Source organism: Mastigoproctus giganteus, chromosome 6 (assembly GCF_048544385.1).
Source record: "Mastigoproctus giganteus isolate SK-2022 chromosome 6, ASM4854438v1, whole genome shotgun sequence".
NCBI classification, from domain to species: Eukaryota; Metazoa; Arthropoda; class Arachnida; order Uropygi; family Thelyphonidae; genus Mastigoproctus; species Mastigoproctus giganteus.
In genome coordinates, this window is record NC_143580.1 from 218021841 (window position 1) to 218039642 (window position 17802).

At 36.0% G+C, this 17802-nt stretch overlaps 1 protein-coding gene across 1 annotated transcript in view; it reads left to right on the forward strand.

Annotated features, from left to right (window-relative positions):
- The first annotated feature begins 8807 nt into the window (after positions 1-8807).
- The window catches only part of LOC150084984 (protein stum homolog), a 152574-nt gene continuing 143579 nt past the window's right edge, over positions 8808-17802 (forward strand). The window contains exon 1 of the mRNA XM_090375683.1: positions 8808-9685. Within this exon, the coding sequence (XP_090231809.1) occupies positions 9328-9685 (358 nt within the window). The 5' untranslated portion in view covers positions 8808-9327. The remainder of the gene's footprint in view (positions 9686-17802) is intronic.

Below are 17802 nucleotides of genomic sequence, written 5' to 3' on the forward strand. Positions count from 1 at the left end.
GTATTATTTATTAATTTATTCAATATAAAAATTAAATTAATTCCATATTCAGCGATATTTTTCAGTAAGTATGCTTTAGTAAAATTCTCCAAGGACTTGAAATATAGCAGATATTTCATGTTTCAAAATTAGATATAAAAAAAAGGTAAAAAATAAGGTACTGTATATATAAAAAATTATATTTAACACAGATCAGATCAGTGGCCAAATTATAAATGAAATTTGTATATACAAATTACTGTTTTATTTTCTGTAGTAGTACGAGGGGTGATCATCTAGGGGTAACCCTAGATGATCACCCCTCGTAACCGTTTCGCAGACTGCTGCAAAATTTTATTTACCGCGCGAACGTTCCCTAACTGCCGCTAGAGGCGCTCTCCCTGATCGTTACTGAGCAGACTCTGTGTGCGCATGCTAATACTTGTCGACTAGTGTTGAGTGAACAGTTTTTTTTTTTAGCCGCGTGTCACTGACGATCGTTTTGAAGCAAGTATCATGTCGGACACAGATTGAACAGCGATATGTGATTCGTTATTGTGTCAGACGGGTCTTAAATGCATCGGGAACAGATGAGCGAAACGTATAGTATTGAGTGTCTTGGTAGGACGGCCATATTTTAATGGCACAAGCGATTCAATGAAGGCCATGAGTCTGTTGCAGATGACCCAAGACCTTGTCAGCCTTCCTCCTCAACAACGAGAAACTCACAAAACCCAGGAAATCTTGGATAAAGACAGGCAAATTACACTTCGTAAATTAGCTGTTAGAACGTCCATTTAATGCAGTAGTGCTCGAAATATTGTGAAAGATCACCGAACATGTTGCGAATCTGTGCCCGCTGGATTCCACACAATTTGACTCTAGAACAAAAACAGCAAAGAGTAGACTTATGCAACGAAATGCTTGATCGTTTTGAAACACAGAGGCATTTCTAGGAATTTCGGGGAATCATTGTTAACCCTCAGGTTGATCCCAAAACTGAACGAACCTGATGCTGGAATTTGTTAGTGAACACCTGGCAGAATAGATGGAATTCTACTGAAAAAGGAGTTATTACCAAAAAATTCGTTCCCGACGTAACTGCACTACTTTCATCATCCACCACAAAATGGTTTTCACCCTCACTGTTTACCTCCCACATGCTAACTGGACATGGTTCGCTTAACGCAAAACTCTACCAATTCAGGATTTCTAATACAGTTTCCTGTCGATGTGGGATACCGGAAGACTCTCCTCACGTACTTTTTGAATGCTCCATTTACGAGGACCTAAGATTGGCTCTTAAGGCAACAGTACCAAACTTGTCTCCTGGATGTGAGAAGATACTCATATCTATCAACAATTTCCAGGCCCTTCAAACTTTCTGCAGTGCTGCTTTTAATCGCAGGAAGACTTTCAACGTCAATGTTAATGCAAGCAATCAAACTGAAAACACTTCATAAATGAAAATACAACCCGTTGCTTCGTTTGTCGTCCTGATGACGTAATGTCCAAAATTTTACTCCACAACTAAATCCTTCCTCTGGTCATTGATACCGTCTTCAACCAGTGACTTCTGATACCACTCCAGATTAACAGAATTATACCTAGAACTTGTTCCTGCTGATCTTGTTTTTGAATGACATTACTACTTCTGTTTGACAGTACAGTACACCTTTTCTCTTTGGCAGCACTGCATAAAGACGTGGGCAAAGACATAGATAAAGATTTTATTTTATTATTTTTTTATATTTTTTTATTATTTTTTTTAAATATTTTTTTATTTATATATTTTTATTATTTTTTTAATATATTTTTATTTTTTTATATATTTTTATTATTTTTTTAAATATTTTTTTATTTATATATTTTTATTATTTCTTTAACATATATTTTTTTTATTTATATATTTTTATTAATTTTTTAAATATTTTTTTATTTATATATTTTTATTATTTTTTTAATATATTTTTATTTTTTTATATATTTTTATTATTTTTTTAATATATTTTTATTTTTTTATATATTTTTATTATTTTTTTAAATATTTTTTTATTTATATATTTTTATTATTTCTTTAACATATATTTTTTTTATTTATATATTTTTATTATATTTTTAATATATTTTTATTATTTTTTTATTTATATATTTTTATTATTTCTTTAACATATATTTTTTTTATTTATATATTTTTATTATATTTTTAATATATTTTTATTATTTTTTTAATATATTTTTATTTATTTATTTTTTACTTTACGATATTCTCTTCAGCAGGAGATGACCAGTCAGGAGACAGGTCATCTCCTGCTGACCTGTCTCCTGACTGGGCAGGCTTTCCAGGTGATCGCCTGCCTGGTGACAAAACGGCCAGAAACAACATAGCAACACACACTGCACGAACATAATATTACACACATTTCTGGCCTGTTAGTGCTCTGTAACCATCACAGTGTACAAAGGCGGAGTTGAACTTTCGTTCAGGTGCCGTCCTACATAAGATACTATACATGTCTACATGTCTACACATCTTCAGTTTCAAGATAGTTTCAGTTTCAGCTTCATTACTTGACCTCTATGCGCAGTGGCCTTGTCATGCATGAAAATAAATAATCGCATATAAGGTTCAGGTTCGAGGATATGTTCTCAATACCTCTGCGCAGTTACAGTAACCCTATCAAACACATGAAGAGGGATGCGGCCGTTGATCATTATTCCACCCCACACGAGAACAGCCCTCCATCGTAAGTGTCCCTTTCTCTGACATTGGAGGGATGGTACCGCATTTATCGTTGTCGCCAGATGAAATAACGTCTAGAATCTATTTATTGGCTAAAACGGGACTCATCAGAGAACAGAACTGTACCCCATCTGTCAGAGCTCCACGTCACGTATTCATGGCACCAATTTCGACGAGCTCTGCAGTGGGTTGGGGTTAATGGGTTACAAATCAATGCCTTCCTTGCGTAGAATCCACTTGAATTGGGCCTTCTTAACACAGTCCGATTGGAAATGTTGCCAGAACAACTTCAAGAGACAGTTCATGACAGAAAGTCGTAGGGGGGTTAGAGCCGGATAGCAGTCTGTTCTGGTTGATATAGATCTCGGGCAATCTTGGCCATCTTTTCTTGTAATGGTTCGTCCTGTCTCCTATGGAAGCACACTGCGTGACCCATTAAACCAATGTGCAATCCCACCTGCGACTGACCAGCTTGAAGTTGTCCAATGGCCCGCCATATCAAAAAATCGTCTAAATGATGATGACTTGCCATCCTGAGTACTGGAGATGTGGCTGTCCCACTGAGCAAGCCAAAAAAAAAAAAAAAAACGCGTGTGTACCCTGAACGCTCAAAAGATGTTTTATGTGAAAACATCTTTGTCGAAAATCAGAACCGTTTTAAACTCGAACAGCTAGAACCGAAGTTATGAAATGTAATGTTTTATGCACACGCCCACTACCGAGGTACCGTATTTACTCTACCGAATCAACGTTTGGAAGAGGTTAGCGAAATCCAAGCCAATAGCCTAATTACCCATTTGTTTGTAGACATTTGTTGAATAGCTGACGTCATTTTCGTCATTGACACCTCTGTCGTCCCCTTGGAATTCACTATTCTGTTACAATTTTGCGACACATTTTCGTTTCTCAAAATCGTTATTTCCGGTTTGCCGATCAAATCGAAAAACCTGAAATGACGCCATTCGACGTCATTCCCATGTCGCAAAATCGTGACAAATTGGTTTTACTTCTGTCCGAAATTTAGTAGGCGCCGCCAAAGATGTTTTCACATCAAAAAGATGGTAGATCGATTTCCATTGGGTACTCAGAATTTGCATGACAAGATGCCTATTATATCAATCGCCTTGGGCGACACTGTTCACAACAAAATATTCATGAAGCAATATTGTGAAAGTCTTAAGCCATATTGTGACGTGTACTGATTTATTTTTTTGTTGGACGAAAAACTAACTCAGCCACGTTGTGAAAAAGGGCCATAAAAATTTCTCGCGTCATTCAGGAGATTGGAACTCAGATCTTTTCGATACTGTGTCCAGAGGACGGCGATCCTTCCAACTGTGTTACCCAAGAGGGTTGTTCTTTTTTGCAAAGGCTTGTGACCTCAGTAAAAGGTGTAATTAAAAATTAATTTTAATTTAGCTTTAAATACGTTATAAATTAAAAAAAATCTAAGCTTGCATTATGATTGTTTCTTAAATTTTGCTGTTAAGCTTCATTTACGTCTGCATACATGTATCAGAACTTGTATGAGATACAAGTCGACATACATCAAACATTTTTATAAAGAATTCGTTTTTTTTTAACATATATGAGTCATAACATCATCAAATTGAACATATGTGTGTGGCAGATTGTGAATACATTTTCTTGTTTTTATGAACTACGACTGAAAACAGTTATATATAAACTGTATATATATATCGTTCTAATATATAATTGGATCTACGTTTTATTTTATGAGTTTTACCAAAAAAAAAAAAAAAAAAACTGTAATCGCACCTAAAAACAAGAAAATTTCCGCTTCCGATAACATCTGTTCTTAAATTTTTTAATAATTGGTCCCATGCACTACCCATGCACTTGTGCATGTGACCAAGGTACTCGCAGATGTCCCAGAACAGGATGCTGTTAACAAAGATGTAACACTGTATCATTTGGGTTATCTCTTAATGGAAATAACTCCCGAAGGAAACAACCCATGATTAGCGTGTTATTTTTTTTTTACTTTAACCTGGGATTTGTATCTGCAAATGTAAACAGATACATATCTCATTATCATCATTATTATTATCTCTCTATATATTAAAAAAGTTTTCCTGCTAGTGATATTTATTCGAGCCAATGGGAGAAGATGGCGGGGAAATTACGTCACTTATTCGAGCCACAATTGCCTACATAACGTTCATCTACTTCGAGCACATGGTTCACTGTCTAATACATGACTACGCCCAGCATCATTTGATCTTCCATTGTAATGTTAGCTGATGAAAGAACCCGATATAGTTTGTATATTTGTAAATAGTTTGTATATTTGTAAATAGTTTTACAAATATACAAACCAGTAGTATGTTGTAAATATTTTAAATATTTGTATAGTTTATAAATATTTTAGTCCTGTTCTTTCGGATGCAACAATATTGCTCATGCATTACATGGGTAATTTCCTGATTAGATATCGACCAGTACGTTTCGACAGGTGTGTCTGGAATCCGCGAATTCTGATTTGCTAATTATGCGTACTAACGTAGTAATTAACACAATGCCGCAACCTAGATTGGCAATCACCGATTCCGAGAGAAAACGATGTCGTCATGAGTCTTCATGGAAATATAGAGAAAAACATTCCGAAAGGTTACGAACTAATCATAGAATAAGTTCAATGACGACGGAGCAAGAGGAAAATCAACGCTACAGGAAGCGGGTAGCTAATATGGACGAAAAACAGGCTGAAACTCAGCGAACCGTTAAACGGCTCAGACGTAACATAAGATCTTCACAAGATATCGATAACGAAGAAACCACTGAAGTATCATATTGCGATTTAGGTGATACGGTAGATGAATGTCAACATTGCGGAGGATTATCTTTTCATGGCGAACTCTGAAGAGCAGCACATTCGTGTTGTCACGAAGGGAGGGGTACGTTTGCCGACGGCAGATACCTATCCAGACGCTTTAAACACTTTGTTGTTTGACAACACGGAAAATGGGAGGCACTTCCGAGAAAACGTTCGAGTGTACATCAATCCTTCGCGTCTTAAGCCTTCGCGTCTTTTAATGCCGAAAACACGGACTTTCAAGGTGGCGGCGGCCCTTATACGATGCGAATATGAGGAGATGCCATGGTAAAAGGAACGATGAGTTTAATGTCCGTTAGAGACGTTCCACAATTCGGCCAAATCTACATTTATGACGATGGAGAAGCGTTGATGGAACGAGCTAAAAGAGTGAAAAGGACTGATGTAGACTCGAACGTTTTCTCGTTGGAGTCTACATCAGCAAGGGTTGGCGAGCGAAGCGAGTAGGGGACGGAGCTCCCTAGTTATTATTATTATTATCATCTGTTTATTCACCTTAGGTTCACCCCCTGAACAGCCAGTAGGCTAAAATGGTGTACAAATATTTTTTATATACAGCATACAATTTTACAGAAATTTTCGATATTTAAAATAATGACATTAATTAGAAAATTATATTTATTTAATAGCAAGTAAAGATTAACTTTAAAACTTAAAAATGAAACTGATATTAAATTTGTATTGTAATATACAGGTTGATCTGCATATCATTTCTTCTGTTATTGTCATTACAATTTGCTTAGCTTTTACAATATATTATTACATTAAATTATTTACATACTATATATACATTTCTGATAAAAAATAATGCTCAGATTTTATAGTAGTTCTGGTGATTTGGCCCACAATTTGGCTTCTGTATGTTTTATTTTCTCCAAACTTATATGGATCTATGGAGAAGGTGCTGAAGTGTTGGATCGTGTTACTTGGGAACATTTCTTTTAAGGAACCCAGGTTAGTGAGCTGGCTCTGGTAGTTTCTATTCCTTGCTTTTGGGAGTGAGATAATATCTTCTATCGATGGTGCATTAGGCTTTAGCCAGTGTACATAGATTTTTTTTTTTTTTTTTGAGAACAGTGAGCTTCTAGGGGGTCATGCCTAGATTGATTAGAAAAATAGATTTCGAGATGGTGAACGAGTTCCCTCACAGATGGTTCAGCCATCGCAGAATCCAATTCTTCATCGTCAGGAATCTGTTACACTGAGAGGCAGGTGCGGAGGACCATATTTCAGAGACATATATAGAGGTATAAGAGTGAGACAACTATCAATGTACTGACAAATCAGTTTGATGTTGTGGCAGCCTATGAGCCCCTGGCCCAGAATGCTCATACATTTATTGGCACAAAACGGGCAGCCAACATCCATTTACTGTCCAACTTCAAACCCACAGAACCAACTTTTCATCTTCCTCATTTATTCATTCAACTGCCGTTTTCTGGAACAACCTTCCTTCATACGTATTTCCTGAAAATTACAATCTACAGAAGTTCAAGTCCAATGTCAACAAATATCTTCTTTCGTCTTCTCAACCTCCAACCCAAGCACGGTACTAAGTACTATAGGTTCCAATACCTCTAGTGTTTGGGTTTCACATAAAAAAAAAAAAAAAGCTTGTAACAAGTGCCGCGCCCTCGTGGGTAGCACAGTTGGTAGAATCGCCGTCCTCCCTACACCGGGTGAAAAAGAGTTGAGTTCGAGTTCCGTCAATGAAGTTAGGAATTTTTATGGGACTTTTTCACAACGTGACTGAGTTAGTGGTGTTTTCTCCCGGAAACTCGGTTTTTCATCCAGAAAACAGAAAATTGACCACAGAACACAAGCAATTTAAGACAGTATACACGGAGCAAAATGGCCTTAGTTGCCGATGCTCCTAAAACCCTATAACAACAACAACAACAACAACAACAAGTCTGATACAAGTTTGGATACATGCATCCAAATATAAACGTAGCAGTACGCTGAATCTAATGAATCATGTTTGAATCATGTTTGCCATGAACACAGTGTAAGAAAATAATTAACGCAATTAATCCTCTCCCTCACCAAAAAAAACAAGACAAAATTTCAGATAATTCTTGAGGTTACACCAGTTAGCACAGTAAATAGGACATTCATTCACAAAGATAAATGAGACAATCCATGACAAAATAAGAAATAAAAGTACGAAAATCAAATTTATAATGATTAGAGAGAGACAAGAAAACTGCCTTGGAGAGAAGGTCAAAGATAAGTATAAGGAAATGTGAATTCTTATCTATAAATGGAGTTTTTTCTTTTTTGATAGGGGAGTAAGATAGAGACTTCTCAAGCAAATAACCCAATTTTTTAAATAACACAATATTAATTATAACATAACAAAATAAGTAATAGAGGGTTATTTATTTCATTGAGAATTTATTTTTATTACGGTTTAAATCAATTGGTCGAAAAGGTAAAATACGAAATCAATAAGTTTTCCTCATTACTTTGTTTTGTATTCATCTTTTTAGCAGCAAAAAAAGAGAACGCAAACTTAAAAAAATCACTTAACGTCGAGATCAAAATTAAAAGTATGAATTACGCTAACAATAAATGTATTAGCAAAATCACCTTAAAAGATTAAAGAAGCAAAATCTATCTCTACAATTTGTAAATTTTGCCTAAAGTACTTGAAAACATAAAGTTGCATTTTTTTGCCTGCTATGTCATTTGGATAAATAATGTATTCATGGCGGTGTGATATAATAGTATTAAAAATGCGCAGTGAATATTAATGAAGCATCATTTGGGTCGTCTATAATTATTTATTTATGAATTTATTCTCTCTCTCTCTGATGTCGAACGCCACACTGAATAAATATACATCTGTACTCCCTGTTCACAATTGCGAAACTGGACAGCTTTCTTTCTACTTTTCATTTATAGTTACCTGTCCGCCAATGTTTGCTTTGATTCCCACCTACCGTTTGTTATGGTTATGGGTACCGTTCATGAATTGAAGCAGGTTCATGACTTAAACATACCGGGTTATCCCCAAGGTATCTAAATATTTTTTTTATCCCTCCAAAAATAAAAACAAACGTCCAAGAACGCCCCCTAGCGAGCAATACCTTAGGTAACCTAAACCACTAAAACCCAGACAACTGCCATTGATTGACACGCCTCCTTACTCAGACGCAGTCGATACTGTTTCTCCTCTCTCTCTCGCTCCCTCTCTGTCTCTCTTTCTCTGTCGCTCTCTCTTTCACGCGCACATACATGCGCTTCGTGCTCATTTCTGATAGCGCGTGGCGCTCTGTTTCCTCTAAGCGCTGCTTCAGTTTATACACAACATCGTGTAGTCCACATGTCTTATTGTGCAACTCACCTTCTTATAGGAATACTGAATTATTTAGAGAGACCTTCGGGATGTTGTTAAGAGATGAAATGCTTCGTGCAGCAGTGGTAAGATCTTGTTAGTAAACTAGTCCAAGGTAATAAGTTATGTGCACATCATTTACAATCGCAATGTTTTTCTTCCGTGTGATTTCTTGTCACCGAAGTTTTTTGATGTTTGTGAAATCTACCCGCCATTGCGTTTTGCATCTTTGAGGTATGAACAGGCACGAATTCCAAAAGAGGCAATGACACGGATAAACTTGGTAACCATGGTGATACTTGGTATCCACTCGTAGCGGAAAGAACTCCTCAAGAAGACCATAGCTGCTTTCAGCGAGAGATCTCATAAGAAGCTACAAGAAAGGACAACATCCTCAAATGCCTCAGAATGGAGACGTCCAAGGTACGTGCTGAAATAAATTCTGCTCATTATCAGAATGATCTTAAGGAAGACGACAGCAAAATTAAAGCTGAAGTCATTACAGGTAAAAATGGACCAAAACTAAGTGATATGCAAGACATACAAGGACAGAAAATTAAAGTAATTAGTGCAACGCCTATAAGTGCAGCTCGGTCACCAACTACACACCACGCACTGGCTGGGTATCATGAAGGCGTCAGGCTTTCCAAGTATGAAATCATTAGCATCAGAGAAAAACATGGGGTATTTAGGAAGGCCGTACCGTGTATGCCATTACCACTAGCGATCGTCCTTTGTTTGTTAAATTTGGTGGCCCCTGGCGTGGGTGAGTACAACCACTTGTTGCCATTGTTACAATATTCTTGCAAACGTGAAATAGATGGAGCTGTACTTAAGTTCCCCCCCCCTTTTTTATCCCACATGATAAAATAATCTGAAATACATACTCAAATAAATACTAAAATTTATATTCATGTTAAAACCACGTTTTATTAATTTCGCTTATATATTCTTTGTCCTTGCATATGATAAAATAACTTTTGTGTAAAATGTAACTAAGCCAGTATAACTCAAATTACTAATGGCAATCTGAAATGTTATGCATTAGAAAATAATATTTCGTGATGTGTATACATACAAATATATTTATTTATCTTATTTTATTTTATTACTACCTATAATTCATTCAGAACACATGAATCATAACAATAAATTCCATTTTTTTTTTTAAGTTCTAAGTTCTATATTATCAACAAGGAAATATTTACAGATTTATTATATTAAAAAAAAATATATATATATATAATACTTTTCCGGAATACTTCGTTTAATACAAAGTTCCGCTGAGTGGCGCTAGTTTAATTCTTTTAGAGCGTCTGATTTAATCCAAATAGAATTTACCTTCGTATTTTTTGATATTTTCTAATTTTGCATGATTAAATATTAAATATGACAAATTAAAAGAATGAAGCAGATACAAGTGCAAGGAAATTAATGTCATGCCGAAATTAATCATAATGTAAGGGCAACTCATTAATCTCTTATTAGGTGTTTATATATATTTTCATGTATATCTCTTGTGGCATTAATACCACAGAAATTACAATAATTTCCTCAAATATTTAAAATGTTGGCTGCATTTGCGTGTTTAATAAATTCTGTAATTTTTATATTGGTTGCCCACGTTCTATTTGTTGACGACGAACATACCTTAATTTAATAATTCTGGTTTCCTTAATTTTAAAATTAAGCAGCCTTCTGTATATCCAGATTCACGTAGACGTTGAAAAATATCTGATTTACCGTTTTGTAGCGCATTAGAATGCATTCAAATGCTTTTCGATTATCTTATTTAATTTCTTTTTACTCTATTCGATGCATAAATAGTAATTTATGCGTGTGATGTATGTATAGGCAACAAGTTAAATTATATGAAGTTATATGTTGGCTAATATGCAGAGTATGAATTCTATCTCAGATTTTCTCCTATATATATATATATATATATATATATATATATATGGGTGATTTCAGTAATGTAAAAATTCTGGAATATTTCTAAAATTTAAATGATGTTATAAGAGACTATACAAAACTTTTTGAAATGAGAAATCTATTATATATAAGGAGAGTTTCCTAAAATGATACCAGCTTTTCTCAAAGTGACTGGCCACAATAAAATCGTGTTTCGTTCACGACCATCTGTTAAAATTTGTTCAGCGAATGAGGCAAAGTATTTATTATTATTTTAATATTATTTTACAGGCTTTCTACATGAATATGTTAACTTCTAGCCCTGTTGCAGTGAGGGCCAATATATGTGTTCTTAGCGCAACCAAACTGATCTCTCTCTCTCTCTCTCGTTTTTTTTTTTTTTTTTTTTTGTTTATTTCTATATATATAGGAATAAATAAAAAATATATATTTATTTATTTAATATTATATATTAAAAATAAATAAATAAAAAACGAAGCTGTTTTTTATTTCTATTATTCGAATTTTATTTCTTTGAGATTAATTGTATTGAAGTACCGGTGTATATTCGTAACTAAATTTAAGGTCAGATCTGTTTCTTTGTACTTGTTCTGGAACTTGAGGAGAAGCGTGAAATTTATGAAAAATTTTAGGGGAGCTTCAGGTATAAATAAATCTGGAAGCCTAAAGCCCCCGGGGGCTCACATCTGGTGAGTATGGGCTTGGGTCCTGAGCTGGATATCATCACTGTTCTCTTTCTTGGTGATGCCCTTCTACTTCTCTCTCTCTCTCTCTCTCTCTCTCTCTCTCTCTCTCAGGGTAACTTGGAAATTTATTTTAGCTGGTGCAGCATGAGCCTCAGGCTTCCTTGCACCATGTGGCTAGTAGTAATAAGAATAAGAATAAAGGAAGTATTAAAGCACTGTCCAGGAATCACCAAACTGGTTGGTCTTTTTTTTTTTTTTTATTTCTTTTTTAATCCTTTATCTTAGAGGTTATAAAAAAACAGGTTTTTAATTATAATTGAAAATTATTACGATTAAAAATATCAAAGCTTTAATAGAAATGAACGCTACTCCGTTCATTTTATTTGTCAATAAATTAGTGTGTGGTGAGTATCATCACTGTATGCGTAAAATTGCAACCCCCCCCCCCTAGCTAGAAACGAAGAAGGAAGATGCAGCGGTAGATCTCTTTCAATTTTTTACTGAAATCTTTTTTTTTTTTTAAGAAATATGAGTCCATCAAATGTACATACTACTACTTCCTCCCTCCCCCAAAAAAGAGAAAACAGCACTTCCTCTTAGTTTATTTTAAGCACAACGTTTGAGTTTTTAGTTTCAAATTAACAGCCAATAAAAATTACAATACCTGCTCCCTGAAGATTTTTATAGAATGCCATCTACTTTAGTTTTCTCTCCTGTACAATTTATTCTGGTTTTGATTTTTTCTTGATTGGGCCTGATGACGGGATTCAGCGTGGAATACAGAAACGTCGCCAGCTGTTAAGCATTGCAAGCGATCAGTTATGAAAGATTATCCTCTGAAGATTTTTACACTAAAGAAAAATAATTCAAGCTTTATTTATTTACTTACTTTATTTATTTAATTATTTTCTATTTGAATTTTCAGTTCGACTGTGACGTCGCAGTTATCACCGACTTTTTTTTTTTTTTTGTACCATATCAATCGGGGTAGGACAGACAGTTCCAAATATGTGCAGTGGTAACTGTTATTGGATTGCGGGTATCTTGAACGTAAGTAAATAAGGCAAAAGCATCTTATTGAAATCTTCAGACGGTTTGACCTTTAACAACTACACCACCTACACAGGAGAATTTTGGATTTGAATAATTCTTTCGTAAAGATCACGCATTTGCTGAATTAATTATGGCTAGTGTCTTCATCAATCTATCTCTCAAGCTCTTCGATAACAGATAAAATTCCTGAATTACTAATCAGGATTTTAGCTGATAATGTGAGGCAAATGCCTTTATATTTGAAGCTTTAAATAGTGCATAGTTGAATACAATTCGTATCAAATAATAGTACTTCTTTAATATTAGAATCGAGATCATTCAGTAGCAAAATTAAAATTTCACTGAAATCGTTAGCTTCTAATAAATCAGAAATTTTGTTTGCCTCGGTCATCACCAAAAGGTTAAGCAACCACTTTTTCTCATTTTTTTATTATTGGCTAACGTTGCGTGGTTGAGTGATAGAGGAGCTCAGAAATAATTCACATCATATCATACCAAATTTTTGTTGTATAGAAATTCAACTATTAATATTAAATACGAGATCTGTTTATCTGTTTGATGCTTTTGACCTGAATTTACATGAATTCATTTTACCTACTACACCATCTCGCGTCTCACATGTTCAGGTCTTCGCAGTGCCTAATTATCCGCTGATAAGACCCCAAAACGATCGAACTCTTGGTACTAGCTCCATCAGGCAACAAATGCAAGGTGTCGAGTTGAGCCAATATCCGAAGTTGATTTCCTCAGAACGCAAAATCCTATGGTCATGTTGGGCCGAAAGGTTTTGTTTGTTTGTTTTGAATCGATTATTCGAATTACATATAATTACCAATTGGCATCATCATCATCATCATCATCAGCCATTTTCAATTCACTACAGGATGAAGGCCTCTCCAGCAACTTTCCAGTTCCTTCTGTTTTGTGCAATGGCCATCCACTTACTACCCACGAACTTGTGAATTTCATCTGTACATCTCCGTAGTTGTCTTGCAGGTCTTCTTCTAGCTCCTCTTGGGTACCAGTCAGTTATTTTCTTAGTCCATCTGTCATCATGTCTTCGAGCTATGTGTCCTGCCCAAGACCATTTTAGTTCTTATTGTTTTGATAAGAATGTCCTTTACTTGAGCTTGCTGCCTAATCTATGTATTTCTCTTCTTATCTAACTTCTTATCGTAGTCTGATTCCTAATATAATTCGTTCCATTCTTCGCTGTGTAGCTCTCAGCTTCTCTTCCATCATTTTGGTGAGCGCCCAAGTTTCACTTCCATAAGTCATTGTGGGGAGTATACATTGGTTCATTATTTTACGTTTCAGACAAATTGGGATATTGCTCCTCAGTATGTAACTATATTTCCTGAATGCTATCCATCCAAAATTTATTCTTCTCTTGACTTCCAGCCATTTATCATTATTGGTAAGTTTACGGGATCCCGTAAACTTACCAATTAATCTACTTAACTTTAAATTACCCAAACCCAAAAATTTAGTCATTCATTTCACCCAAATAACAACTGCAGATCGTCCAAGGTGAGAACCGTAAATTAAGCTTTTGCTTTTGAAACGAAAGGCTCATTAAAATTAAATGATAAAGATCTTCAAACCAATGATTTTTCCCAGGAAAAAAAAAAGAACAGTTTTTCCATTTTTATCAATTCACTTATACACGAATGATGATTGTAACATTAGTTTTCAGTCTGTTTAGTTAATAAATGTGTAATGTTATTCAAATTCATTTAATCGTATAAGAGGATATGTTGAATTGAAGTTAAGTTTTAATCTCAGATATATAATTATAGGTTTTCAATTAGCAATTCGAGAAGACGGAACAGCGTTCCACGATATTGCTGAAAGAGTAGAACAGGGGTGCCTATAATTCACCGACGTTGTGCCCAACATCATTGAACTATATTGTTCAGCAAATTCTAAGTGGGGCAAATTCTAAGCATTCAATGAATTCATCGTGGAAGCTACTAAAAGTTTCATACCTATTAAGAAATATTGTTCAAGGTTTAGGCCTAAATGGTTGTAAAATGAACTAATGAGACTCGTGGCAGAGAATAAAAATGCATGGGATGCATATAAATTATCAGGCGACACAGAAGCTTAGGGCAGATATAAGTTAGTCTGTAATCAAGTCACAAAGGAGGTTAGGCAGGCGAAGACGAGAAATCTTTAGCAAAGGATGCTAAGAAAAACAGCAAGGATTTCTTTACTCATATAAACTCTAAAAGGAAGGGAATGAATCTGAATGGTCCACTTGATATCGATGGTTCGACTGTTGATGATCCTGCTCAGATAGCAAACAAACTGAATGAGTATTTTGCATCTACATTCACACATGAGGAATTATTAAGGTTTGGAAATGGCAGAAGGTTATCAAATTGTAGCAGGGTGCTTAATGATTTTGTAATAACTGAGAGCAAAGTGGAGGAGAAATTGTTGAAGTTAAACATAAGAAAAGCACCTGGGGTGGATGGGATCTATCCAGTTATATTAAAGGAGGCGGCAAAGCAACTAAGCAAACCCTTAGCCATAATTACGAGAGCATCCTTGGATTCAGGATAGGTCCCCACCGACAGGAGATGTACAAATGTATCCCCAATTCACAAAGGGGGATCGAAGGGTGACACGAGTAATTACAGACCAGTTAGTTTAACTTCCCTTCCAGGTAAAATAATGGAGTCACTGGTTAAAGATACATTGTAGAATCATCTAGACAAGACTGCAGCAATAATTAAGACACAGCATGGGTTTGTTAAGGGAAAGTCTTGTCTGACAAATTTGATAGAATATTATGATGTGGTTACAAAGGAACTGGATGCAAAAAATAATTTTGATATCATATACTTGGATTTCAGGAAAGCTTTTGACACTGTTGCGCCAAATTGGAGAAAATTCACTGCTCCAAATTGGAGCAGAATCGTATTAAGGGTAAGTTGCTACAATGGATAAAAGGATGGTTGAGTGGGAGAAGACAGAGGGTGGTAATCAATGGGTGCTGCTCTTCGTGGACTAATGTTATTAGTGGAATCCCACAGGGTTTGGTGTTGGGTCCACTGTTGTTTTGTATATTTATCAATGATATTGATGAAGGTATATCAGGCTTAATGTCGAAGTTTGCAGATGATACAAAGGTTGACAGGGTTGTTAATGACAGTAAAGGCAGTGTGCTACTGCAACAGGATCTAGAAAATTTGGGCAGATGGGCTGAGAAGTGGCAACTGAAGTTTAACATTGACAAATGCAAAGTACTGCATACGTGTAGAAGTAACCCCCGAGAAACGTACCGTGTGATACTACACTTCAGATGGTAGAAAATGAAAAAGACCTGGGAGTAATTATGCAGTCAGATATGAAGTTTTCTGAGCAATACAGACAGGCTGCCAGGGCAGGTCATGGGGTTTTGTCAATGATATACAGGAATTTTGCTAGCAGGGAAAAGAAGGTGATTGTCCCTCTGCATAAAGCAATGGTCAGGCCATGCCTTGAGTACTGCGTACAGGTCTGGAGGCCTCATTTTAGGAAGGATGTAGATTTGCTTGAGCGTGTACAGAGAAGGGCAACAAAATTGATGAGGGGAATGAAGGGATCCTGTTACCAAGAGAGGCTTAAGTTCTGCAAATTGTAGCGGCTGGAGACTAGGCACCTGCGAGGTGATCTGATTGAACTGTATAAGGCCTTGAATGGGTTAAGCACGCTGAATTCCGATGGGATTCTTCCACTTGTTCAGATTACGAACCTAAGGGGGAATAAATTGAAATTGAGGGAGGATAGATGTAGAATATATTGTGCGGAAATTTGCCTTTAGCCAGCGGGTGATTAATTGCTGGAACAAACTTACATCTGTCGTTGTGGAAGTTGATAGGTTAAATAAATTTAAGGAGGAATGGACAAACATTTAGAGGGAGTTGTTTGTAGATATTTTTTTTTTGGCTGATGCTGCGTAAGCTCATATGCTTGCTTTCTTGCATCATATGCCACTACTACTACTACTACTACAATAGGTAGAGGAAAGCACTCGTTTCGACGACCAGGCGCAGGGCATTCCAAAAGCACCGACGAACGGCAGGACCAATGTATCCCATAGATGTCGTTGGCGAACAGGTCAGCCACTTCTAGCCAGATTAGGAATATTGATGTGCTCCACGTGACCCATTGTATAGTTATCAGTCGTTAACTAGAAGCGGGGGAAATGCTCTGGAGTCCTTTGCTTCTCAGTGCTACTCATCATCGTGAACATCTACAGTTGAGTGGGTCGATTAGAATGTAGTGATTTTGAGAGCTTTCGAATATGACATGAAAACGACTCCTGTGTTTGTGGACGGCAGTATGACAGCCCATTATTATGTTGAAAATATCAAAAACCCAGTGGTCATCCCGTTTTTGGAGAATCAGGTTAATACGATGTTCCAACAGGATAATGCACACTTCCCCTACCATCAGCATACCAGATTGATTATACAAGACATCAGTGCCCACCCATGCAAGTCATCAGATCTGTCCTCAATTGAACATGTACGGACATGATTTAAAGGTGAATGAGTTAAAGTTCGATACTACAACTGAGCACAAGTGGAACAAAAAACAAAAAAAAAAAAAACAAAGCAAAACTAAATTATGATATTAGGGTCACCAGTAAATGAATAAATCTACCGATATATTTTGTCTGTAAATTGCGTGTGTTCTCTGGTCGATTTGCCTGTTTTGTTGGACGAAACAAAAAAATTCCAGTTTCTGGGGGGAGAGAAACCTTGCTATCTACACCTGAGACCGACTAACTCAGCCACGGATTAAAAAAAAGCCCATAAAAGTTCCTCGCGTCATCGACGGGATTCGAATTCGGGCATTTTCGAATTCGGATTTCGGGCCTTAATATCGATGTTCAACTGCTGATGATCCTGCTCAGATAGCTAACAAACTAAATGAATATTTTGCATCGACATTCACACATGAGGAGTTATTCAGCGAGGGGAATGCCAGAGGTGTATTCAATTCTGGCAGTAAGCTAGATAATCTTGTAATAACTGAAAGTAAAGTGGAGGAGAAATTGTTGAATATAAACACAAGAAAGGCACCTGGAGTGGATGGGATCTATCCAGTTATATTAAAGGAGGCAGCAAAGGAAGTAAGCAAACCCTTAGCCATAATTATGAGAGCTTCCTTGGACTCACGAGAGGTACCCATAGACTGTAGATGTGCAAATGTG